This window comes from Haemaphysalis longicornis, unplaced genomic scaffold (genome assembly GCF_048455015.1).
Source record: "Haemaphysalis longicornis isolate Haplotype H1 unplaced genomic scaffold, Haemaphysalis longicornis Haplotype H1 scaffold_4, whole genome shotgun sequence".
Lineage (NCBI taxonomy): Eukaryota > Metazoa > Arthropoda > Arachnida > Ixodida > Ixodidae > Haemaphysalis > Haemaphysalis longicornis.
Window position 1 is genome coordinate 205,667,179 of NW_027526361.1, and position 26,943 is coordinate 205,694,121.

Sequence of the window (26,943 nt, forward strand, 5' to 3'; positions counted from 1 at the left end):
TCGACGTCACGTCAGCCCTCCTTTGCACTGCAACCAAGCAGCAGTCCATTGTGTATTCTTCGTCCGTACTGCGTCGATCCATCAAAGAGCGCCAAACTGCTGCCGTCGGCACCATTCGAAGGAAAAGAACACACGGTAGTGGGCCTCGGCCACCGCGACACAAGAAGCAGGAGGGGCCACTCCACGACTTTTGCGGCGTCCTTTTGCGAACGACGCCTTTCCCCTTCTTTTCTCCAAGAGGTCGACGCGAGGCGCAACTGTTGGTCTTGTAAAACTAAAGTTAGGTCGACTGTGCCTCGGTGTGGTGAAGCACGTAGTGTCGAAGAGCTTAAACAGCGCGTCCAGACACTACGGGTTGTAGAGGAGCGAAAAACAAAAAACAAAAAAAAAACGCGACTAAAAAGAAATACAACAATTGACAGCTCGTTTCAAAAAGAAAAACGGGGTGGCAATAAAAACAACCCAGAAAAGATTGATTATCCGAACACAAGGTCTGAGAGGAATGACCGAGGCGAGTTTAACGAGAATAGTTGGAAGAGAACAAGCCTGCGAAAAAAGACTAGAAGGAGTAGCAATATTGAGCTAAATGTAACGTAATTACCGACAGAAGAACAGCGGGAAACACCACGCATTAATGAGCTGCAGAACAGAATTAAAAGGCCAGCGCTGCAGCGAAGTGGTAGACAGACGAGAGCTCCGACGGCCCTCCGGGGATGACCTCAGGTTGACCTCAGCGCAGCCGTACTAGCCACGCCCATGTAACGGCCGGTCGCAAGGCACCGAGAGAGCGACGCAACGGCTATAGCCCGATGCCACGCGGCAGCGGTTGCGCAAAAAGGGGGGCCCATTTACATGCAATAGCCCGCGGTCCCCATCACCAACCAGAATGAGAAATTAGCTCGGCTTCTCGCTTTCTCTTGCCCCACTTTTTTGCTGTTTCGAAGAAGCTCCACGGCTCAGAGGAGGGCGGCGGTGAGGGAAAGACGATGGAGTTGCGCGGTTTTAGAGAAAGGCTCACTGGTCACACAACTGGGAGCCTTGGACAAAACGAGATTTAGCGGTGCGCCTGACGTTGGCCTCCGAGACGTGATCGATTCGTAACCACGCAACTTTCCCTGGGCAACCGCTCCAGAAATCGCTTCTCAACTGACAGCCAGTTCCAACTCTTAACCTCACTCAGTTGAAAATGAGATTTTGTGCTTCAAGGCGCTGAGGCCACACCTCGGCAGTGAGGCTCGCCGTGGCGGATGGCCACGGATTTGTTAGATCACCAGAGGATCCCTCACGGTTGGGCGTTTTTCGTCCTTACCAGCCGCACGTCTGCTTTTCTTTTCTCATCTGACCGGAAAACATCACGCATGCAACATGAGTCACACAGTAGATCCGATGAGGGGCGTGCAAGGCTCGTGTCCTGGCCTTCCTTGGTCCACAAGGGCGCGGCCAAAGGGTAATGGCACTCTCGTTCCGCGGTCACCCACGCCCCCCAATAGTTCTGGCCGCTTATTTTTCGTATGCAGCGCCGCACCAAACAATGACATTTGTACAGCGACGCCAATGGCCTTATCGCGTCATGGCCGACGCAGACAGCTCACGCGCAAGGTCCATAAAGCCACCGACGCGCAGCCCCCCTCTGCGCATGCGCCACCCGTAAACGATCGTCTGACCATGGCCCGGATCACGGCGGAGGGAAGGACACCCGGACAGAACGGAATTCCGCCGAAACGAACTTTAAGAGCAATGTTTCCAAGTCGATAACGTCTCGCATGGGGATGTCTTAGACTGACAGGGACGTGCAGTTCTGAGCAAGCGCGGAAGAACGCGAACACTATTCCGCGGGGAGCGTTATGACCTGCTCTCGATATGGCGGGTAATCCGTACTGCACGCCCGAGGCCGCTGTTGCAAAGTCCGCGACATAGCAGGGTCACAACGTTATAAGCGCCAGTAGGCCACGGGCAGTGGCTTTTACGTCAAGAATATGCGAGCGACCTTGCAATTTCCCTTTTCCTTTTCTACCACAACGAAGCAATGAGCCTCGCGGAACTCTGGAAGCCAGCAAGGTCAGTCAGCCGTCGGTCACGACCTGTGCTCGGTTCGCGAAGAAAAAAAAAAAAAAAAAACGGGGGGGGGGGGGGGAGGGGGGGTTACACACCTAGCAACCATGGATGCGTCAGGTAAAAAAACAATGCGATTTCGATTCTCGACCCAGCAGATCGCTCGGCCAGACGCCCTACTTTATCAACTCGTCATTTGTGAAGGGCCTGGGTGTTAGGCTTGCGGTTGCCTTCGTGGTCGGTCCCTGTGGAACAGTCCCGTTCAGAAGTCCCTCTCCGAATAGGGCGCCTAAAACAACGGATTTTACAGGAACGGAACATTGACCAAAAGAACATCCACTCCCTCGCATTGAACGCACCCGACGCACACAAGTACAGGAGCGCCTGCAACACGCCAATCTTTTTTCCGAGCGCATGTGGAAAGATACGCGCTACCATTCAGAGAAACGACACACATTAGGCTGATAGCGTGGTTCGAGTGCGTCCTCGCTATCCGTTTTTTTTTCTTCTTTATTCTCTCTTCGGGAGGATCGGCAACAAATACGGACGAGGAACGCTCTGCAACTCAGCTGCTGCCAGAGCAGATAAGTCGACCGCGTGATCCCGTTTGGCGGCGGCATCAGCCTTCCCAGGGCCGTGAGTTAAAAGGGCACCTTCCAATGTGCTCAAAGCACGCACCCACAATCCCGGGTTCAAGAGTACGCGCACATTACTTTCGCTTTTTTTCTTCTTGTTTTTGCCCACGCCTCGTCCGGTGTTGCAATACAAGTTCAGACGATGGAAGACTGCACCGTGTCGAGATGATCAAAGCCATATAGCCCTTTGGGGAAGCCAAACACAACGTCGGGGAGTCCGGATCGGCGTATAAATGCGCTCTGATACAGAGAATCCATTAAATCGCGAGTGACCGCAGAGGAAGGTCAGTCGGCCATGGCTAGAGACGCTGCTTGCTTGGCTGCGAAGTCCGGTAGGGGCAATCCAATTTATTCCACTAGTTAACCCAGTTACCTAAGGAAAATTACTTGCGCTTAATTTAGGCCTGCGGTCCTTCCTCTGGCTGAATTTAGGCCGCACGGCGGACCTTGCAATGGCGAGAATTTACCAGAGCACACGGATTGCTACGGAAGGATGTCATATGCGGAGGCTAAGGTGCAAGGGTATTAGTCACGCGTGCTTGTATGAGCATCAGCGTTGCCAGCCTGCAATGCACAGTGGAAAACGAAGCCGGATATAAAAATGGGCGTGACCTTGACTTTCCAGTCTGTTGACCCGTATTTTTTTCCACCTATAGTGACCATCATATCGATTAATGTTTTCCAATCTTGTTAAAAGACCACCGAGTGTGGAAATCCGCCTTCGAGTTAACGCGTCCAGAGAGCGCGAGGGGACCTCCTCATCGACCGCCTGTATGCCGGTCAAGAGCGCGACCCAGTGACCTTTCCGGAAGAGGTCAAACAGGGCGGGAACGGTGGAAGTATAGCGGTCAAACAAAACCCTCCCCAGAGAGTTCCGCTCTTTTACTTTCGGCTAAGCAAGGCCGGCCGCTGCTACTGCTCGTATACCCAATGAAAAGGTGCGACGATTATTTCAGAAACCTACTTCTGGCTCGTTCATCCCTTCTTCAAGCGAGAAGTCGCCGAACGCAAAGTTGAATGCGTTGCATCGTAGATTGGGCCGACAGAAACTGCACAAGCGAAGCGTGCGTATTTGCGGATGATGAGCAAGTCTCACAGCGAGTTGCAACACTGGTACTACTCTTCCGTGACGCCCATATTAATGCTCCGACTGGGACACCAATCCTCCTAGACCCTTCGACGAACAGATTACGCGGCTGACTGTCGCTTACACAAACCGTGGAAGCAAAGCGCTTCTTTCACAATGGGAATACACGGCGGGGCAGTACATCCGACGCCCTAGACATTGGTTATATCGGAGCTCGCGAATATCTGGCTCTCAAACGTGATTCCGCGCCGGTTCCACGTGCTTTCCAGGAGGGACGAGCGATTGTTACGCATCTCACGACGTTTTAAGTCGCGGCGGCGAGGGGGCCGAGAACATAGACAAAGGGACTCACCACCATGGCGGCCAAGGAGTCAGTCCAAGGAGAAGAAGAGAAGTTTGAGCGCTGGGCTCGACTGGGCGAAGCGCTGGAGGACGGGGCCCCTGGACGTTACTTATCCGGTGCCGCTCGCACTTCTGGCGGCCGCCTGGGCCCGTACGCCACAGGTCGCTCGGGGGGCGCACCGCGGGCGGCCGAACCGCAGCGCTACCTAGCGCAGCACAGGCGGTTCGCCGTTAAGCGGTACTGTAGTCGTAACGTGCGCGAACACCCCTACCGTGCCCGTACAATCAACGAGCTCACCCGCTGCCGCCAAGAGACGTCATGCACAAACGAGCCGCGGGAGGTCGTCGTCACAGCAGACGTTCAACAGCGGCAGCCTTCGTTCTCCCAAGGGTATACGCACAAACACCTCAACAAATGAACGAACGCACAGACTACTCGCGGCTAGCTCGTCACAGCGGGGCGGATGAATTTTTCCTCTCGACCAGACGCGCTGCCACTGCTGCCCTCAGCCTACGGGGCCGATTCCCCCTCGTCTTGCTTGCCCTCTGTTGCAAATTTTGTTTGTACTTTGTGCGTTCTGCACCCCTCCCTTTCCAACTCTTTCCATCTTCCAGCTTTCGTACGGCGGCGAATGTCGGAGCTGGCGCTCGTAGGGCCGACGCGCGGGGCCGGACGCCGGCCGGTTCGCGAGATAGCGAAGCCTTCCTGCACGCCAACCGTTTCCGAAGTGCGCGTTCCGTCCCGAACCTCCTTCGCGTTGCGAACGCGTGTTCGTCGCCGGAGCTGCAATCTTTTATCGGAAGCCGCAGCCGCGAGTTGACGACGACTGCTCACAGGCACGAGCCAGACAGACCATGCGGCAGCCGCCGACTACGAACCTGGGCCCAGTGGACGTCAGGAGGCAACGCGGCCGACGAAGCAACCGGGAGGACGGCTAGGAGGGTGCACTCCCGTCGAAAAGACTCCAAGGTAAGCATCGAAAACTTGCCGTTAGACGGAAGGAGCGCATGCGCCCAAAGGGCCTCTTGAGGAAACCAACTTCCAAGCGCGGTGCACGGTCAAGAGACGGTTTTCACGCTCGATCTTTTGAATCACCGGACGACCGCATGCTAAAGTACCGTTGCAACGAAAGTTCAAGCAAGATAGTGAGGTATTTCGGGGACAGAGTCTCGCCCTCAGCGATAAAGTGAAGAAGCTCCAAGCAGCAACGCAATCCCCGCGAGTAAGCGACAGGCGTAACTGGCCTGTATGCACGTGCTTGAAACGGGTATGCATGTGCTTGCATACCCAACTTGACCTTTCCGAATATGGAAGTATAACGTTCTCTTCGGTGAAGACGGGACGAATGGGGAGTGATAGAACACTGCCATCGTAACCTGAATGCGCTCCAGCTGTGATCGGATTCTTAAATGAAATGCCCGAATTTCTGCCGACTGAGGAACACATTGCCCTGTAACGCCAAAGTTTTTTCGCCAAGCGCCCACGCCTGTAGAACTCGCAACACCACGAGGTAGGCTAATAATGAATGACAACCAGTCCGGGGTGAGACATGCACAACGCGAAAAGAAAAGAAGAACACCAAAAGCTACAGTCGGAACGGTAGCGGATATAAAGATTAGTGGTTGTAGCACCTTGAACATGAACTGCCGCATTCGTTTCGGTCGTGAGCGCAAAGAGCTCAGAACAGACGGGCAAGAACCTTAAAACAGTTCAAAAATGGCCACAGAACGTGTTCCACCCCAATCGCAATAGCGGGCCTCCGTTTCAAAGCCAGGCAGAAGTCACTATAGGGCCCGCCAACCTTGGGAGCGTACTCCATTCTTTCAGGGCATTGATCCACATGCCACGTGTACCTATCATGACCGTTCCAGAACACGCTACAAGACAGACGCACGGCTCAGGCATGTATCTCAACACGCGGATTCGCGCAATGAACTGTGTCGGACAATCGATTGCCGCGATCTACGCATTTTTATGTCAGATGAGCACGTTTTCTTTCCGCCAGTATAGAAACAAAGCAAGAGTAGACGAAGTATCACTGTCCTTCAATTTGTCACGCATCGGTCAACAGTGTAACGGGTTCAATCTATTGTAATCGTGCTTTGCCGTACTTATTCCCACAGGGAACTTTCGATGCCGATTTCGACACATAGCTTGCGAACACGTCCTTCATTGCAGCTAACCAAGCTATCAAGCTGTTTCTTCACATTCTTTTCCTTTCGGACATGTACTCGACAAAACGGGTTCTCATCTACACCGAGTCTAAAATCAGCTTCAAGGTATAGCTATATATTAAAAACGCGTGTGAGGACGTAACATGGCCGGCGTGTGATGCTGTCCACAGTTTTTATTACACTCAGCTTGCTAACGCAGTTTCTACTGCGTAGTTTTTCGCGGAAACAGGCCGTCCTGTTCCGTCCCGGATGCACTTCAATCACGCCCTTGGTGCTGATACTCTGACATTGCACCCCGCCGACTGAAAACCAAAATCAAATCGTGAATTGAAGTACTCCATTTCAAATTTCATTCGTTACTCCACTCGAAGCTAAAAACCGAACAGAAGAAACCGAAGCCTGCGCTTGTCTATGCGACCTCTTCCCCTCCCACACCACGTGGTCATATTCAGCGACTCCGTCATCCTCGAAAGCCTTCTTTCTCCTCCCCTACACCTGTACCGTGTGCCGCCCGCCAAGACTTAACCAAAACACACACGTCTACCCACGCACACAAACCCAACCAGACCAATGCACAGCAGGTGTTCGCCGCTGGTCCGCCTCAACCGGCCACCCGAATTCGCCGAGCCCTCAGGAGTCAATCGCGCGCTCAAAGGTGCCCCACATATTCCCTCCCCATCCGTCACTCTTACGAAGCGGTTCGAAGAAATCCAAACAGAACAGAAAGCTGAAAGCCCGTCTCCCGCTGCGAAACAAGCAGTCGGCTGCGGCAACTGCGGCAACTTCAACACGAACGAGGGGGAGCGAGTGCACTTACGTCACCGCCACAGAATTACCCTCCCCGAAAACGCTTACGCCCGGCGGGCTTTCCCGACTACGCTACGCACACACGCTGCGAGTCCAGCAAGAAAACGAAGACGACGGTGAGGGCAAGGGGCGACCCGCAAGGACAGCCGCCGCGCTAAACTTAGGCCCAGACTGGCCTCGCGAAACAAACTCGGCTCCGTTATTTCGAGCGCCCCCCTTTCACCCGCGGCTTGATGCGCGCACGGGCGGCGCCACTTCGCCGCTATTACAATACATGGTGTCTAAAAAACCGGAGAGGTTGCACCCATGAGCGGAGCACCGGTTCCCATGCAAGGCCGGAGAAGAGCTACTATGTCTCGGGAAAAAAAAAAAATTGGCCGCGTACCTGCTCCTTTCGTTGCAAATGTCGTCAAAAGACGATAGTCTTTATCGGCTTTCGCGAAGTAAATGCCCCCCTTCGCTTTCCCGCTCACCTCTCGTTGTTCCTCTTGCGTCGCGCTCCTCCCAAGGTAAAGACGCCAAAGGTTTGCTTAAACCATTTTAAATTTCCCGCGTTCCACTGCTCCAAATCGGGTGTCTCGATGCGAACGCTGCCGTACGGCGAAGACGCGCGTTAATCGAGGCGCCCAGTATACTTCAACGTTTATAGAACCGCATTTCCCTACTCCACGTGCGTTGCAAGCAGACCGTGGAACCTATCTAGTGGAACCTTGCGTAACTGTTGCCGGTTGATTTCTTAAAATGGCGCCAGAAGCTATAGTGGTGCGGGTGACAGCAGGCGACGGCGGAGTTAATTTTTTTTTCTGCAGTTGCTGAAGTATTTAATTTTGCAAAAATCAAGCATGTTTGATTTTTTTATAAAGGAACACTGCAAATATCACTTCTGTATTGATTTGTTGTCTCATATTCTCGTAATGTCTTGTTCTTCTCGAACAATGTTGACAAGTATGAACCTTACACCGGACATAGACGGGTAGATTTAGCTGTGACTATATAAGACTATTGCGCAGGCATTGTTTTGCTTTGGCCGGGTGGCTGAATCGAGTCGCAGACAGACAGACGGACAGACAGACATACAGACAGATTAAAATTTCTGGGTTTAAGTAGCCCAAGAAAGACTATCGTCTTTAAAAGAAATCACGCATCTCTACAAAGTGAATCACGACGAGTGGGCGAAGCACTGGGGATCGTTCTTACCGTAAATCACCCCTCGCATTGCCCACTCGCGCAGGTAATTGAGTGACAACGCGTGTGTACAGTATATACAATTCCAATCCAATCCAATACAATTCAATCCAATCCAATCCAATCCAATCCAATCCAATCCAGTGCTTCTGCGCATGCGCAACACTGTGTAAACGGACGCCAAGGGAGAAGCCACGGACAAAGCGAGGTCCAAGGTGCTCTGCCCCTATTAAAAAAACGCACGACGCAGAACGCGAAAGCGCTGCTTTTGACGCGCTTGTAACCTTTTACGGAACTTACGGAACTAACAGTGCAACCGCAGCACTGAATGAGCCTCCGCTTTGTCCCAAAGCGGTGCGCTGTTTGATGATAACTTCCAACATCATTCAGCCAACTACCATAGGCCGACGACTGGTTCTTCCGCAAGAAAAAACACACCTCGTAAAACACGTTAAGAATAACTAAATAAATAAATAAAAACCGCTCGTCAGTTCATCGAAAAACGATCCTTCGCCGCTGCTGGCACGTAGACATATGAAAGCGTATTCGTCCCCCGCACTTCGAATCGCGAAGCCGGATCTTGAGCTGACAAGGAGATCCTCCGAGGGAAAGGGACAAAATAAATAAATAAATAAAAAGGACTACGATTTGTGGCCTCGGCCCAACTCAAACCGGAGGCACGCGAGGGCTCTGCGTTGGTCTGCTGACAGATCCAGCGCGAGCCGTAAACACGCGGGCAGCGGCGTGAGCTTTTAATTCCAGCGTACGCGTCCGACTGTAGACGGACGGAGAAAAGAGAGGGCGTCGAAAGAGGGCCCGGCGTAGCTTGACGGACGGCTTGTTCGCACGCCACGCGAGCGATCGAAGAAGCGCCCTACCTCAACCGCACGCCTCTTGCTGTTATTCGCACGACCGGTGCTGCCGGACGCGGCAGGTAGAGAGAGCAACAAGTCGCTTGCGAAAGCGGCCCACGTGCCACTATACACATCCAAGAGAGAAATGAAAGCCTACTCGCGAGAAATAAATACACAGGGAAGCGCTTAACTTTTCACGAAGACCTCATTTGCCCGTGCTTCCCGAATCTACTTCAACTATTGTTTTCTGCTAAATATTACCGATTTTAAGAGAAAAAGGAAACATCGACAAGCTTCTTTCTCTTGACAGTCTGGACCCGCCGCGGTGGCTCAGTGGCTAAGGCGTTGCGCTGCTGAGCACGAGGTCGCGGGTTCGATTCCCGGCCGCGGCGGCCGCTTTTCTGATGGAGGCGAAAAGCGAAAACGCCCGTGTGTACGAGATTTCGGCGCACGTTAAAGATCCCCAGGTGGCCAAAATTAATCCGGAGCGCTCCACTACGGCGCACCTCATCGCTTGCGTTGCGTCGGCGCGTTAAACTCCACAATCAATCAATCAATTCTGACAGTCTGTAAATGAAGGGAAACTCGCTTTTAAGTCTGACGACACCGTCATGTGAGAGGCAGGACAACGTGAAATACTGAAACGCCACAGTAGAAAGGCACTTTCCGGACGCAGTTTAATTCACCATGACCGCAGTTTTAGATAACTCGTACTCAGTAAAAAAAAAAAAAGTCACGAGCCGATCACGTTTACTTCACGGCAGCTCGGTCGTCTTTCTTTGGAACGGCTGGCGCACACGCAGAAATATTAAGATACTCATACGCATCCCGAAAAGAGTAGCCTTTACGGAACAAGGTAACGGAATATTACCAACCTAGACGCAGCAGTAAGGCGGCAATATAGCGTGCCTTCTTCGGCATTATTTACCTCTACCGCACTATGCCTGGCCAAATATCCCGGAAATGACAAAGCTGCGTTTCCGGTGGGCTTCTCCTTGGAAGTGACTTCACCGTACCCCACCGTTTCCCACTTCGCAGCAATTGCACTTACCCAGAGCGGAAGTTCGGGCGCCCGGAACTCGAGAAAGTAATGTCGCCGACGAGAATTCGCCCACGCCGAGTCTTCACAGCAACGACTAAATGAAATATTTACCGCGATCACAACTGTTCACTAAAATACCCAAAACGCTTGAAGAGTCGGCAACAGTTTTAAACGTTACGGCAATATTCTCGCAGTTTTCTGTGTGCTTTTCATACAAAAAAAAAAAAAATTCCGGGCCATCTCCACTAACGTGAAACCTGGGGAGGGGCGAAGCAAGCAGTGTATCAGTATTCTTGGCGCCTTGGCGTTTTTGCGAACGGAGATTAAACCATTGGGAGGTAAGGGTATACAGCTTTGCTGCAAAAGTCTCTTGTCTTTTGAAGCACGAAACTCTCTAGCGCGATGCGTAAACCAGTTTCCCGGCGTTTTAGTGCCGTGACTACACGAGACGACGACTACGACGACGACAGGAGAAGCCAACAGCTCCAGCACCGAAGGGGCTTCGCCCCTAAAAGAAGGAAACGCTGTGAACAGATTCTAGTTCGAAGCATTGAGCTCGAAACAAACCCTGGGTCGTATGCCAACAAGATGGCCGACCACGGCTGCTCCGGATGCTGCTTCGACGTGAGCGAGAGAGCGGAGAGGAAGCGCTTGAAGTGCGTAACGGGAACGCTTCGAAAGGGGGCCAGTCGCTTAAGCCGATAAGTGGATGGGGTGCTAATCATCGGAGAGGCGATAAAGGCTCCCAGGCGAGGTGGCGGCAGGAAAGGAGGTCACGGAGAGGTAGGACAAGGTCATTCACTAAAGGGTCATGGACGGCCAAGACTGAAGATATGTCTTATGAATGGAAAAGCATGCCGTAGAGTCCAAAAAATAGGATGACGCTAGTGCGTCATCCTATTGCTGCGACAATGGTTGCACACACGTGCGCCGGGCCACACTTAACAAAAAAAAAAAAAAAGCTCGTAAAAAGGCAGTAACGACTGTATTTACTAACTCTTTACGAACTTTACTAGCCGCAGAACAGTACGTAGGTCCTGCCACTAAGTATGCAACCTAAATGCTATCGTTACTAGTCTAGCCCGTGCACGTAGTAACTGCTGCTTGTTTGATACTAACATTCACTGATTGTAACAACATTCTATGAAATATTGCACATAATAACTACAGCACTTTCCCCACTTGAAATCACAATTAAAAAGTTTTTGCAACTCCACATGCTGACTCGAATATGCTCACATTAAAATGCATACTTCATAACGTATCGCTAAAATATTTGTTTTTGCAACAAGCCCACCGACTATACCAGAGGACTTTCCGCTGCTGGGTATAAAAGGAAGAACAGCAGATGTACTTAGAAGGTAACAAAGTTATACTCGATCTCCCCGAGCATCCCGTTTTTTTTTTTTTTAACTAGGTTATTACGCATGGACTTATTAAAACATTAAGTACCTAGTTTATACTGGGACAAGTAACTGGTTTGTGTACTGTTAGTAAGTGCCCGTAACCTCCTTATAAAAGTGCGCCGCCAAGTATATTCAAATATTACATTCACGTTGCGGAGTTTAATCGAATGAATTGTTCGACCGCCAGCGCAGAGCCAATACTTTTCGCAGCAGGCGCGCTTCCAAGCACGCAAGCAACAAACGGCAAACCAAGCAAAACACAAATAGGTGAAATATTGTGCGAGCCGTCGTCATGTTAATTTAAGTGTCGCACCGACGGGCGCTATTCGTATATGAGAAGCGAAAGCTGCCGACGACGGACTCCACGCAGGCGACTTCACTGCGGCGAAGCACGTCAGAGGACACGTGCCGATATCAGCTCAGGAGCTCTGGGGGAAACCGCACCCTTTTGGTGCTTCTTACGGAGAAGCGGAACATTCCGCGCTTTTTATAACCGTCTGGTCATCGAGTATACGGATTAGTTGAACAGATACTGTACACATTACCGCGCTCAGTTCGCGCTGCGTTCTGATGTAAATGTTTAAAAAGAGGACTTTCCGGAATATCAATGCGTCTCTTTAATGTCCGCAGCTCGCGAGGAGGCAATAAAGTCCTTCGAACACGAACAGACGCACAAAAAGAAAATAGCCACTTTAAAGTCAATTGGTAAAGGACATCTCGGTATGGGAATATATAGTGCACGCACATCTGATAAAAAGAACACGGACTGAACAAAAGTTGGGCGCGCGGATAATGCGAGACTTGTTCCAACACGCATACAAAGCTACAGAAAAACGCCCCGGAAACCGGTTTAAGGCTCACTTAAAACCGGAGTCACTTCTCGGTTCTCTATTTCCCGAATAGCACCGCGCAACCACCCACCTTTTAAACTCGAAATGGTGGCTACACGGATTGACTGTACGGTTCCCATTCTGGTTGCGCAAGTTCGATGGGATCAAGTAAGGAAAACGAAAACGAAAAAAGGTCCAGTTTTAGGCGCCAGCTACAGATTATGAGAGCGGGCGTAGACGGAATTTCGATTGCGAAGCGATTTAGGTGAAAGCTTTGGTCCGCGCGCCGAATGTTTAATCGGCGTCCGTCGTTTCACGGAACAATGATTGGGAGAAGAAAAAAAAAAAAACCAGTCCATTCGATCTTGTTCCCTTCTGCCACGTTTTCGTCCCATCTAGCTAGCGCAGGCTGGACAAGAAAGCAAGCAAGACAAAGAAACAAATTCCACCCGACAAAAGAGGAGAGAGAATCGATCTGCGAATGAATCATTAGGTATCTGAATCCTTTTATACACCAAGCTTTATTGGCGGGCGAATACACGACGAGACGACTGCGATATGTAAACAGTCCCGCAAGCCGGCTAGAGCTAACCCGTTAGAACAAAAAAAAAAATTAAAAACCACACGGGCTCAGCGTTCTGCAGACAGACATCAGGTCACCTGGAGGCGCTCCCACGCGTATAAAGTCATTTACGAGGACAATGACAAAGAGGGCGTTTCTGTTCCCTGCGTAGACGTCGCCCGTCACCACAATAGCGACTGTGGCCTGAAAGAAAAAAAGCTAATCACGAATGTGCTGTGCGTAGCCACTGGCTAATCGAAGGCTCCAAAAGAAAAGCGGTCGCTTTATTATACTGTATCTTAACTGCGAAAATGTTGAAATACCAATGACAATGGTACAGCAAAAAGTGAATGACAATTTTTTCTCGAATTGCAATTTCACAATACACAATTTATTGGGAGGGGCATAGCCCCAACGAGTGCAAAAAAAAAAACGTTTATAACTGGCATTTAGCATTTTTCTGAATTAAGCAGCTCAATGAAACTTTTGTGGTTTTATCTTCGCCGACAAACACGGAGCTCTCGTTTCCCGACGGCTTTGCGATGTCGCTGAAATGGCTCAGGAGCTGATGTCGCTTGTATAACTTACGACTGATAAGCATCCAAGATCGCGGCTACGAAAAACCTCCCCACGGTTATGCAGCCATCTGGGCAGTCAAACGTCATACAATTCGTTTCGATATGTTTAAGAATGTACTGAGAGCCGACGGCGATTCCGAACTGTTTACAACTCCCACCCGAACCTATACTGCGACAAGTAAACGAAACTCATCGTAACGATAGAGTTTTACGGGCCCAGTTGCCCTACGTACAATTTTTCCAAGATATCTACATTAGATTTCCAGGGGCGCGGGGCATTCGCGAGAAAAAGTCCGCTTTACCGCCAAGCGCATTCCGCTCACGGACCCAAGCACGGCACGTAGAAATCCGGAGAGGGGCGAGCTATAAACAGCTTCGCTGGGAAAGCGCGCGCAATCATATTTAAATCACGCATAAGCCTGCTATTCTCAGAAGCCAAGGTGTAGGCAATGGAGGCGTACAACGAGCTCTCGGGACACGCGACCCGCTTCCTTTTCTGATGCTAAGTGGTTGGCTCAACCAGCGCAATCCTATTTACATTCGAGACAAGAAGCGACACGGCCAATCGTTCAGCGTACATGAAAGCCAAACTAGCAGCAAAAGGAGAATACAACGCCCAGTTGAGCACGCGCACACGTAAATGAATGCGACACTACGCGTGCGAGGGATAGCGCCGCACGCCGACTGAGCTGGCTGGAAACGACACCTCCGGAGCCGCGAGCCGAAGGGCAGCTTAAGATTTTTCGCACTGGAGAATTCCACGAGACAACGCCAAGAAAGAAAAAAGCGAGACAGGCGGCAACCCCTAACCTTGACAAACGTGGCCGCGCAAACAGCCCCAGCCGAGGTGACCTAACCAGCCGCGTATGAAAGGACGAGTATACGCGGCGCCTGGGTAAACGCAAGAGTCGTTCCGTTTGCTTTCTTGTTTGCTTTGTTTTTCCCGCGCACTCCTCAAGGATGCACGTTACGGCCTTACCACCCGCTTTCGACACAACAACGACGACGACTCTGCAACTGGACGGCGGTCACACAAGCAAGGAAGAAAGAAAGAAGCGCTCGTGGTCGTACGCACCTCATTACTTTAACTGTCGAGGCTCATACTTTACCTTTCATTTCGTGTTTGCAAAGGAAAGGCGGCGCATCGGCGGTTGCTACCGAGAAGCAGCGACTGGACAGGCATTAAAAATGCATATTGGATAGCTAAGACAGTACGCGTCGTTAGACGAGCTGCCTCATCGTTTAAGCAGAGAGGGAGATAGAGATAGAAAATGAAGCAACAACATGGACAGGAAAGACGGAACTGGTACTAGAAAAATAAGTTTTTTTTTTTTTTCACATCATACGCCTGGCTCCCCGACTACTATGAACTAGAGTGTCATCGTGCAAGTGCGGATTGTGTTTAGATTGGTTGGCAAGCGGACAGAAAAAAAACAAACATGGAAAAGTCGTTAAAAGGGGTGGCATGTGTTAATTATCAGAACGGTATCCTTGGGACGTCTTACTTCGGAGCAGAGCACCTATCAACCAGGGTGTATGTGAAGTTACGCTGCCCTCGATTGAACTGATTGATTGCTAGAGGTATCCCCTTTGAAACGGGGTGATGACGTGTCATTTTACCCCCATGGTACATACAGTCCCCCTCCTCATCCCTTTAGGAAACCTCGAAGTTTTTGAAGTCGTCAGCTGGATAGTTCGTAGAAATGTTGACATTTCGATGGGGCAGCGCAAAGGGCAAATACAGGAGGCCGGACAGGAAGGCGCTGAACTAGCAATCTGAACAAGTAATCTGAACAAACTGAACGGTGTAAGCAGATTCCAAACAAATTAGAGTCAGTCTCTACGCCCCGTATGATTTCAACGTGACGTCATCGGTGTTGAATTCCCCTTGGGTGTCGGTGACGTTTATGCCTGTCTTTGCATTTCGTTGTTGCGAGCTCAGCACCGTCTCGTCTACTTCCTGCATCGTGTATTCGTCCTTTGAGCCGCCCCGCAAAGTTTGTCACCCACGCAGTACCAATAGTTTTCAAGATGTTTCACCGGGAGCAGTAGCAAACGTTTGTTCTAGCATCAATTGTCAAAAAATGTGAACGACAGTTCAGACACGCGGAAGGCGAACTAATAAGAGGTATACGCACTGACGCGGCGCGCGCACCCACCGACCCCAAAGCGCGCATGCGCTCTAGAAGCGGTATTGTTCCAGGTACCGTAGCGCACTACAGCAATGTTCTTTTCGCGTGCGTCCGCACCTGACGGGCCACACTTCACAGAAAGACGGAACCGAACGGCGGGCCAGATACGTCGGCGGCCTTGAGCCGACGCTACAGGCCGCCGCCAGCCACCGCACCGTCGCGAGTATTAAAGCCAAAAAAAGAAAAGAAAAAAAAAGACGAGGAAGCCGCAGACAGGTAGAGAGGAAAGAGATAAAGGCAGCTTTATCAACGCCCAAAGAGAGGCGGCAATCAACCGGGGCGCGGACATCTCGTCGCCAGCGCGGCTCCTTCGACGCTCGCCCGCAGACGCACACAGCTAAGTTTACCGCGAGCCGCGCACACCGCAGACGCTAAGGAATGCGGCGCGTCTCGCAACGGAGGCTCGCCGGGGAAAAAACCGCCCAGGTGGTAGTTTTTCTTTTTGTTTTCTGCAGCTAAAATGTGTGCGCGAACTCAAATGGCGATTTTCTTATACGTATCTGCAGACGGACAAGCAACAAGAGGGAAATGGCGAATTCCGTCGAAGGTCGTCGTTTCTCTTTTTGCGCCGCGTCCCAATGTTCGAGGTAGACATTTTTTTTTTTTTTTTGAGAAAAAGAGTGAGCCGAAGCTTTTCGTAGGAAGTGCAAAGAAAGCTTGCGTACAAAACCGACTGGCTACAGCTCTGACGAGTTATTCTGTTCATAACAGAGTTCTTGGCTCCAGGCAGGATTTCCTTCGTTGACTGGTTGAATTATTGATGGACTGTTAACGCGCCGACGCAACGCAGGCGACGAGGCGCGCCGTAGTAGAGGGCTCCAGATTAATTTTGACCACCTGGGGAACTTTAACGTAAGTCGAAATGTCGTACACACGGGTGTTTTTGCTTTTCGCCTCCATCAGAAAAGCGGCCGCCGCGGCCGGGAATCGAACCCGCCACCTCGTGCTCCTCAGAATTTCATTTGTATATAAGTAAACGCGCCGCAGCCCCGTCATGGTGATGGTCATTTTGACCAGCTTCTAAGTATCCGGGGGACGGCCAAACGAACATTTTTTTTTCTTTTGCTTGGTGCGGCCGGCCAGTACACGTGATGCTACACTGGCTACATCGGTGTCGCAAGTTGACTGCGGACAGCACAACACACCATATCCCGGGGAATCAAAAGAATCGGCACACGCGTTAATGAGAAAATCAGAAGCCATCACTCACCAGCTCTACCGTGTTTTTATTAATTCTTTCGAAAGATGAATTAAGACTGCCTTTTTTTCCTAGCATCTCCCATTTCTCTCAATCCGTATTACCGATTAACATTTTTGTACAGCCTCAAAGAAAAGCGGCAGATTTTCACAACGTCGCAACTCAACGCAAGAAAAAAATGTGGTTGATTCCTCTTTTATGGGAATCGGTACAACACGAAAGTGAAATGTGCCTTCAGAGGAGCAGTTGAATGTTTATTGTGCATCGAACGTAATTGCACATCCCTGTTTATATTTCATCGGTATGGCACCGTTAGACGCATCAACATTAGACAATGGATTGCACGCGCCGGAGCGTAAATCCGACCGAAACACCAGGCGGAGTCCCTGCGAACGAAACCAAACTGGTCGTCAGAGAATCGTTTGTTGAAGTCAGTCCGCTGCACCGAAAAGAGCATGATTCGCGGGTCGGCAGCTGTCTTGTGGGTGCGCTTGGAGACCGAAGTCCTGCTCGCGGGTAGCTACGGCAGACGGTTGAGTTGCGAAGAGCTCAGCTTGTGGAAGGCGACAGGCAAAGTCCGCGGCCGCAGCAGTAGCGCCAACTATCGGCACTGATTAGCGACGCATCGCACTACTTCGCTTCTCCTTTCGTAGACGACAGCACCATCTCAATAGGGATTCTCTTATGGGGAAGGTTATAAAGCGCGTTCGTAAAGCTAAACAGGCGTGAGTGGGCTCGAAACCTAGCGCCACCGCGTCAGTGGAACTTTGGCCATGTCATTTCCGTGAAGGATGCGACGTCGGTGAGGTCGTACCCCGGAATAAAACACTTTCGCGTTATAAAAATCGTCCTGGTCGACTTTGTTACTGCGAGCTCTTCACGAAGCTCCGTGTATATCCTCACTACACCTCCGGCCCGTCCAAAATTACACGTCCTAATCAAGTGCAGGTTAAAACAATAATTAAAAATACTATTTCATCCACTTCAAAAATGTGGCTGCGACAGGGAGCTCACATAGGATGAACCGAAGTTTATATCGAAAGATAGACACATACAGAGAGAGAGAGATCAAACTCTCTACTTAAAAGAATATGGCCGTCGCGTTAAGCCCCTTCCCGGATGCGCCCGCAAGAGCTCAGCGCTAATCGATCTTGAGCCGCGCCCATGCAGGGCGCCCGAAGAAGAGTTATACGAGCGACGTAGCCGGCGAGATAGCCCGGTAATGCGTCGCGGTGGAGCTATTGCAGCAGCGCCCACGGTTATTCGGCCACAGAACCCGAGCCGGCGCGCTACTCGAGTGCCTTAATTAATGCGCTCGTTAGCCGACGCCGATAGGCGATGGGGAAAAGCAGCGCACTACTAGGCCCGCGGAGAGCGATGCGCGCTGAAGTTCACCGTCCATGGCCCAGCCCGGTGAATGCGCTTGTGTGTACTAGACGTTACAGCAAGTATAGGTAGGTATACCTTGGCGGTAGTGCGCCGGCTTTTTAATCCCCAGCGCCGTTACGGAATTCAATTCCCGAAGCGGCTGAAGCGTGTTCCTTCCGTGAGCAGTATAGGTAGTCATGGACAGATGAAATACGAACACCAGAACATGAACCAGCACAAACAAAATGTAAAAAAAAGAAAACACGGAAATGGGGACCACCGCCCCCGCCCTGTGAGGCAGAAACAAATAAGCGACTGAAAAAAAAAAAAAAAAAAATCCGGGCCATCTCCCCTAACGTGAAACCTGGTGATGGGCGAAACATGCAGTGCGTAAGTGTATTCTTGGCGCCTTGGCGTTTTTGCCAACGGAGATGAAACCAATGGGCGGTAGAGGCATATACAGCTTTGCTGTAAAAGTCTCTTGTCTTTGAAGTACGCAGCGTTCTAGCGCGAGGCGTAAACGAGTGTCCCGGTGTTTTTTTTAGTACGCGTTACGTTCTAGCGCAAGGCGTAAACGAGTGCCCCGGTGTTTCAGTATCGTGACTACATGACACGATGATTACGACAACGACGACAGGAGACGCCAACAGCCCCAGCCCGTAGGTCCAACAAGGGCACACTATTGGCATATCTGGAAAGCCGCATTTCGCAACTTTATTACCGTATTTAAGCGATGCGTCAATTTGACCTGCATGAAAGTAAATGGCGCTGTTTGTGTGTTCCTGTTCGCATTTTCGTGGTCGTGTTTCAATTGTACATTACTGCATCTATGGAGTGAAGGGTAAGCCTGGCAACGAGTTCGGCTTGCTACTCCAGCGTTGGCCGATAGTGTACGCACGAGACAAGGCTATGGCGATAACGAGTGTAGGGCGCGCGGAGACCGCTGAGTACAGGAGCGACCCCAGGCGGATAACAACCTCAACGTGACGCTAGGTACACAAATTGTGGAAGGTGGAGGAAGAAGGGGAGGGGGGGGGAGGGGAAGCGCGGTATCTTCGTTAAGCAGAGCATGGTCAAAGCGTACAGCACCGCAACTAAGCCCCACGCTACGCACCAGTTGCAGTCCTCCCCGATAACCTCTCCCTCACCTCAATGTACAGCTCGACGAACGAGGCCGCACCAGAACTAACTGAAACACGACACGACGAATTCACTCGACTCTTGAAAAAGGGGAAGAAATACGGATAGAAGATCAACAGGAGAAAAATAAACTGACACCTGCGACAAAACAAACAAAACTGTGGTTCGTTCCTTGTGTTTTCCTCGCTCGTTTTTCGGGCGACCTGTTCGGAGAGAAAGCGCGGCGTCAGCGAATCTTTATAGGAGGCTGTATACACAGCGCGCACATTGTGTAAGCGCCGAGTTCCCCCTCCGCGGGAATCGATTGACAACTTGGACTTGATGCCGGGGGGCATTACGTCCGCAGTACGGAGAAGCCTTCCAGCGCGTTCCAACAATCTAAACGACACACCTACAGGCCTGACACCGCCGCACCACGGCGCGAAACATTACGAATTGTCGAAAACTTTTTCCGAAAGCCTGGTTAAACCTTTCTAGGATCCAGCCATGTCGCGGGCTGCATTGCGTACGCGCAGTTACGTTACCCTGCTAACTCGTCAATTACAACGGCCCTAAGCAAAGCACAGATGGCCGCTCGCGATTATTGGAAGCCGTTTTATGGTGCCAGGGATGATGGCACGCGCGCCGTTTGTCTCGTGCAAGCAATGAGCCACCGAGGTGCGAACAATGAAACAATCGAGCATTTTCCAAGAATTTCTGCAGCTTCGTTCCAGCTTAAGCACAAACATTTGCACAGATCGAAACATTATCAACTAATACACAGAGAGCAAGCTTGTCAGGACTGGACGCACGCGCAGTAAGCATCTTTCAGAGTTCGCGCAGTCCAATTGCATCTCAAAGGCGGAGCCTTCCAGCACCACCGACGACAACCGTCGCACACCCGATCCGCACACGGTTCACACCTCTTCGAGTAAAGAAGCAGCGGCGGCAGCCGCCGGCTGTGAGAAAACACTTCCCAGCCGCCAACGTGCGAGAGCCGCGGCGAACTCGGAGGCAAGGAAGTGCCGACGGCTGCGGTTTTCACGAACGACAACCTCTGTATGCCTCACGCGGAAGCGCTGCCAAGGAGACAGATATCCGCTTCGTAAAGAAAACGACAGGCCTCGCAAACCTACACCGAAGTTCTTGGCGGTCAAACGGCTGCAGCACACACCGGTTAAAGGGGCCCTGCAACGCTTCGGATAAACGTCTTTCCTTCCTACCTGGAAGCACTGCGAAAGTGCAGTTATCGCCAACTTTCGGCTGCATTGCATGCGCGCTTCGCCGCTCAGCAGACACGCCTCGTAGCTTCTGCTTTGCTTTTGTTGCGGTTTTCTTTTTTACGCGGCTGTCGAATGCGCTCGCTGCTGCAACTGAACGAAAGCGAGCGAATAGCCACGAAATCTGATTACGTCATCCGCGCGCTACAGAAACACCAAGGAACAAAGAAACAAAGAGGAAGATCTTTTGAGCAAGTTCTAAATTTTTTCATTGGCGTAGAGGAGTAATTTTGGGCAGAGGTACTTTGTGACCCCCTATTCTAAGCAATGGCTGCACTTGATTTCTTTCTAGAAGCATTTCAGATTCAGAAAAACAGTCGAGAAAAATGTGTCAGGGTCCTTTTAAGCCGCCCTTAGGTCACCGGTAAGCGAAAACTGCGGCTACCGATCAACAAAGGGTGCCCGGCGACAAAAACCTTTCCAAAACATGCCACTTAATTCCTTTCCTCCTGTAGTACATCCTACACTGCAGTTTTGTCCGAATGGCGGCTTTAGACGTTAACGCCTCTCCTTCGCACTGTCGCATCAACCGTTATGTGCAAACGAGTGCCTAGCTGCCATATTCACTAACATCCACCCGTCAGGCCCCACCCCAACCCTTACAAACCGGAGAGCAAGCACAACCTCCAGCACAGCTTTTGACCATGAAACCACAACACGCGGGCCACGTACGGAACCAAACGTTTCCTCCCGACAACGGTAGCATATGCATTTGCATATACGATCACCAAGCGCCCGGTTTACAATGAAAACAGCGCGGCCATTTCTAACCCACCAACTAGAGACAAGCGGGGGGAAATGAACGCTCGCGATAACGAGATTACTTATTCCCGAACGACCGACCTTTCGCAATCCTCGTGTTACCCTCGGAGGAGTTCTTGTGCATGCATGAACGGAGTCTGTCGATGGACCGAGCTGAAGGCGCGCGTGCGGATAAAGCACAGCGCAAATCGAAGCAGTGCGAAGAAAGGAAGACAGAGAGGGGGAAGAGGCGGCTCTGGAAAGGTGTCAAGTCTCACGGTCGGCTGCCTGGGCTCGTTAGCTTCGGCGACTCAGTGGCCTCGGCACACTTTCACCAGAACGGGTCGCGGAACATCACCACTCGCAGAGGAGAAGAGATACGCGCAAACGCCCGGGCACGCGCCGCGTGTTTGACTTGTAAACCCACTGCTTCATGGTCAAAGAACCTCGCCCCGCCGGCTACACGAGGGTGTGTGCACGTGTATTGCCAGTATTGTACGTTATTCCGATGAAGGCCAGTCCATTGGCCTTTGCGTAAGTAAACTTCGTCGTTGTTTTTCCCGTGTGCCCGACTTTTCACCAGTCCTGCATATAGACAGACGGACCCACCGCGGTGGCTCGGCGGCTAAGGCGTTGGGCGGATGAGCACGAGGACGCGGGTTCGATTTCCGGCCGCGGCGGCCGCTTTTCTGATGGAGGCGAAAAGTGAAAACGCCCGTGTGTGCGAGATTTCGGCGCACGTTAAAGATCCCCAGGTGGTCAAAATTAAACCGGAGCCCTCCACTACGGCGCGCCTCATCCGCCTGTGTAGCATCGGCGCGTTAAACGCTACAATCAATAAAGTCAATACAAAGTCAATATAGACGGACGCGCGTGTACAGAGAGAGAGAGAGAGAGAGAGAGAGAGAGAGAGAGAGAGAGAGAGAGAACTGTCTTCGACGACGCGCACGCCCAGTTCCAGTATTTTGTCGCCAATAGACTGGCTGCCGCTAGGGGTGAACACTGCTTACGCAATAACAATTGTGCATACGCCCCTGAATCTGGCCAAAACATCCCAAACCCGGTCGACATAACAACAAACAAACAAAAAAGAACCTGACCAATCCTCGGCGCACGCCTTAAAAATGGCTGACGCGAAACCGAACGCACATGCACACAAAAAAGCGCATCCGATGCACGCAAAACAACAAAGACCTTCCATATACTTCCAGAAACCTTCCAGAAACGTATGCCAGCTATTGGCCGAGTATTGGCCAATAGCTGGTGAGAATGGTGTGCCAATCGGAGTAACCGACTCCGAGCCGCTGAGATAGCGGCCTTTCCGGGAACGTGAAAGGGACCGTGATTTACAGCTTAGAAACGCACTGCACACCGCGCTGTCAAACCAGAAACGCTTACGTCAGTGTTAACGCTGCCACGAAGGAAAACGAGAGAAGGTGGGCTCAGCGGAAGCCCAAGCATACATTCATTACATGTGTACCTGCTTCGCAGTTTCTTTCGCGAAAAAACGCTTACATAAGCTCCACCAATCCCGTGCTTCTGACGCCGCTAATTTTAGTGCGGGAAAGTGTAATGGGCTGGCGACCCGCATTTTTTCGCGCTAACAGGAGAATCTCCGGCTTTCACTGGGTTCTTCGATTTGTTCACATAACAAACCTATCGCGTATTTTCAATGAAAAGAAGGCAGGCATTCCCTGTTGCGCGCCCGTGCTGTACCTCAGTTACGCCCAGAGTTATTGCACTAAGCAACGTTGACACGTACGATCCGCGCAACCGTGCAAGTATAGCTCGAAAGATTTTGGCTACATACGCTTTGTGGTCGCTCACCTTACTACGGCAGAACTGCTTGTTGCGTCAATAGGCGCCCCCTGACCCCCCCCCCCCCCCCCTTCCGTCTTTCCTCTCTGTAGTTGGAAACGGCCTCAGAAAAATCGACACCCACAACATGCGTTTTAAAAAGCGTTAAGAAGCGCGTGCGAGCTTCACTCGGCGTACGAATGCCAAACGCAAACGCCTTTCTCCACTTTCTTCTAAGTTCCGCTACCTCCGCTTGCTTCTATTTGTAAGTCAAATGCACGCATTAATAGCTCCACGTACATTCAGACCATTATGAAAGCGTCCGCCGACGCAAAGTCCTCGCGAAAGCAAATCGGTACCATAGTACAGCAGCGGACGAAAGCCGCATCCGGCGTGGGTGGCCGCCCAAAATCGACCGGAGCCCCCCATTTCACAGTTCAGTTGTGAAGGAAGCGAAACGCCCATTCTGCGTGAACGGCGCAGAGGTTGGGAGACGCCGCACGTGGAGAAGATGGAAAGGGGAAGCGCCACCCTTCCCCATCCCCGAGTCAATACAAACTGAGCCGGCCGTGACGCAAAACTTCCGAATTTAAACCGCCTCCTTCCGTGCGCTGGCCGAGGCGGTTCGGCCAACCAACAGTTATACGTCGGATCACGCGACGCCTCTCCATAAACACGCAAAGGGGAGCTGGGTCTCAGAGGGAGCCCGAAAAAGCGGATTAAGAAATCAACGCCTAGTGGAAATACTCAGGAGGAAAGCTTCGACCCCTTTTGCCTCCCTATAACAAGATTTGCGCCCGCTGTCACCACCAGATGTGCGTAAAGAAAATAGACTTGCTGTACAATACGTCCAAGGGAATTTGGGAGCGCCTACTCGCTAGCTGCGTAGTACTTCGACTGCCTCGAGTTGTCGTGGCGTGCGCTGAAATTTCGCAGACGTAGCCATTTTGCCTACACAACAAAAGGGCACAAATCGATCTCATGGTGATGTAGGCATTGACTAGAAAGTCACTATACGCTTAAAAGAACGACGCGCTTGTGCGGCATCATCCACGCAAAGCACCGGCACACGGCGGAGAAGGCCCTCCTCGTATCATTCGTAGATTTAAAGCTAAGAAAGGCAACCCGGCGATATTGAACCGCTTCGCTCCCTGCACGTTGGCGTGCACGAAATTGGCGTGCACGTTGCCAATTTCTCTGCGTTCTGCCGCAAGGCCGAATGAACCGGAGTGTCACGTCGACGTTCTACACGCGTAGAAAAATTGACTCCCCAAAACAGCCCCCGACATCCTCTTGAACGGGAAATAGTGATCGTATGGGCTTCCCGACGCATCTCTGAAATCAATGGCAACGTGCAATCCCCTCTCAATACTTCATATCCTCCGTATTCTTCCGAAGCAGACGATCCGATGGTTCCAAGGTAGCATCCTACGCGCCCCTCAAAGAGCGTTTCCAAAGCACGCACACGGCGTCTGAACCGTGCGCTTACACCAAACCAGGTGAATAGGCGAGAGAGAGAGAGAGAGAGAGAGAGAGAGAGAGAGAGAGAGAGAGAGAGAGAGAGAGAGATAGAGAGAGAGAGAGAGCAAAACGGTTATTGAGCATTTATACGCGTGGGGATGGCCTCTTAGCGCTGAAGTCCAAGCGTCGTCTTCGCGCAAGATAAACGTTGGTCATTAAGGGTAACAGAGTGGATCCCCAGAGAAGGCGAGCGTGGCAGGGGGCGGCAGAAAGTTAGATGGGCAGGTGAGATCAAGAAGTTTGCGGGGATAAATTGGTCGCAGTTGGCACAGGCCCGGGATAATTGGAGATTAATAGGAGAGGCCTCTGCCCTGCAGCGGGCGTATAGAGGCTGATGATGATGATGGGTAACATTAATGGTGCATTTTTCTTTCATTTCGCGCATATCCACGAGGCTGCGCAATATGCGAAGCTTCGTTGCACGTTGAAACTAGGGAGCCCTACCACCCGGTTCGAAAAGCGAGCTCTACCAAAGGTATTAGCACACGACGTTTCCCGCTAAGCTACTCAGTTTCGCAGGAACGGGAGGCGCCCTCCTCCTGCGCTAATGACGCCCGGGTGTCGTTGTGCGGCTAAGTAGTAGAAACTCGAACGCACACGCGCACACAACCCACGCCAAAGAGAAACATGACCCACAATAGCTCCGGCGCCGGCACTGCGGCGCAGAGATATATGGGGGCGACGAAACGGGGGGAGAAACGCCGGGCAGAAACGGATCGATAGAGAAGAGAGCGACAGCAGAAGGAGAAGAGGTCGCGTGTGTGAGTGTGTACGGGCCAGCAATAGCGCACAACGAGACCAGTTCCAGTCATTGATCCGACGACATCGCTCTCCCGCTGCTGGAGGGCCGAAGCGCTTTCGGGCTCCCACGAATAAGGACCCGGCCCGCACAACGTCTCGAGAAAATTGAACGCACCGCGCAGAAATAACAGCGCAAATGCACGACTGGTAACAGTTGTGGTACGTAGGAAGGGGGCCGGAAGCGGCGTTCGAGTCAAGTTTGCGAACTTCTCGTCCTTGTGGGGCCAGATATTCCGTGCCGACAGTTTTAAGCCCTTCCGAACCAACCAATCGATTTACGCTTGGTCAGGTATGAAGGAAGCAGGACTCCGCAATTCCCGTTTACTTTACGGCAGCTTTCTGTCCGGCCACGGGTAATTTTTTAACTAAGTTCAGCGTTACCAGAAACCGGAAAAGGAAACGCAGGCACAGAACTTCCGGCGGTTATTTGCCCCTGCTCGTGTACAGAGTTCGGGGCGACGGCGTGCGCGTCCAAGTTCCAACCCCACTTTAACCCTCGTGCGCATGCGCAGTCGATTGGGCAGACGAGCACCGCTTCCAGAAGCCTCTTGCGGCCAGCCACGTACACCCTTGCTTGTGTAAACTTATCGGCTCGGCGCCGCACCTGTACGGTACGCAGGGAGCAAGCACCTGGGCCATCTTTCTCGATGCGGTCATGCAATCAATGCTTTGTCCAGTTATCTTTAACAGACCCGGAGACGCTCGCAAGATGCACGAAGTCAGTTGCAGGCCGGATTACGAACACCAACGCGGACGCACTACCGCCATTCTCACCAACCTCCCACGCACTTCGATCCTTCTCAGCATTATTGGCAGAAAAAAAATTATTGGCAGTTCGAAAGCCACGTAGCATGCTGGACGCACACGTCCGAGTGCATTCGTGCCTTGTAATCCCGCTGGCCCTAAAAACACTCGCTCGGAACGTGCCCCAATCCTTGCGTCCACTCCAAATTATGTCATTGGCCACGAGAACATCATATTGACATTATTACGCCGCAGATGGCACTTCGCTCTAGTCGCAGCAGTAAGGATTATGATGATACTCGTGATAAAGAACAACGAGACCAGAGCAAGCCGAACTACGCACGTCTGACTGGAGCAAAACGCAGAGCTGCTTTTACAAGCGTACAGGCGCGGCCAAGCTTTGACACGTTTATTGACCAGCTCCGTGTGAAAATCCTATCGGGGAATAGGCAGGATCTGTACTGGTTGGTTCATTATGCACTTCGTTTGAGGGTCAGCCTTCAAATACTAACACTTCACGGACAGGGGCAATAAACTTCACTTGGCAGCGTCAGCCTTCCGGGTACTTGCGGCGGTAGCAAAGGTTGCCCAATGCTTTCTTCGGATTTAAGTTCAAGATGTAACTTA

The 26,943-nt window shown here is 51.6% G+C and overlaps 1 protein-coding gene across 3 annotated transcripts in view; it reads right to left on the bottom strand.

The window, feature by feature from the left end:
- Positions 1–26,943, bottom strand: part of Atpalpha (sodium/potassium-transporting ATPase subunit alpha) — a 136,469-nt gene that overhangs the window by 48,135 nt on the left and 61,391 nt on the right. Inside the window, exon 1 of one of the 3 annotated variants that reach the window (XM_077708044.1) lies at positions 4,127–4,272. The exons of the other annotated variants lie outside the window; for them this stretch is intronic. Within the exon in view, the coding sequence (XP_077564170.1) occupies positions 4,127–4,132 (6 nt within the window). The 5' untranslated portion in view covers positions 4,133–4,272. Of the gene's footprint in view, positions 1–4,126; positions 4,273–26,943 lie in introns of those variants that run through there. 3 annotated transcript variants of the gene reach the window in all.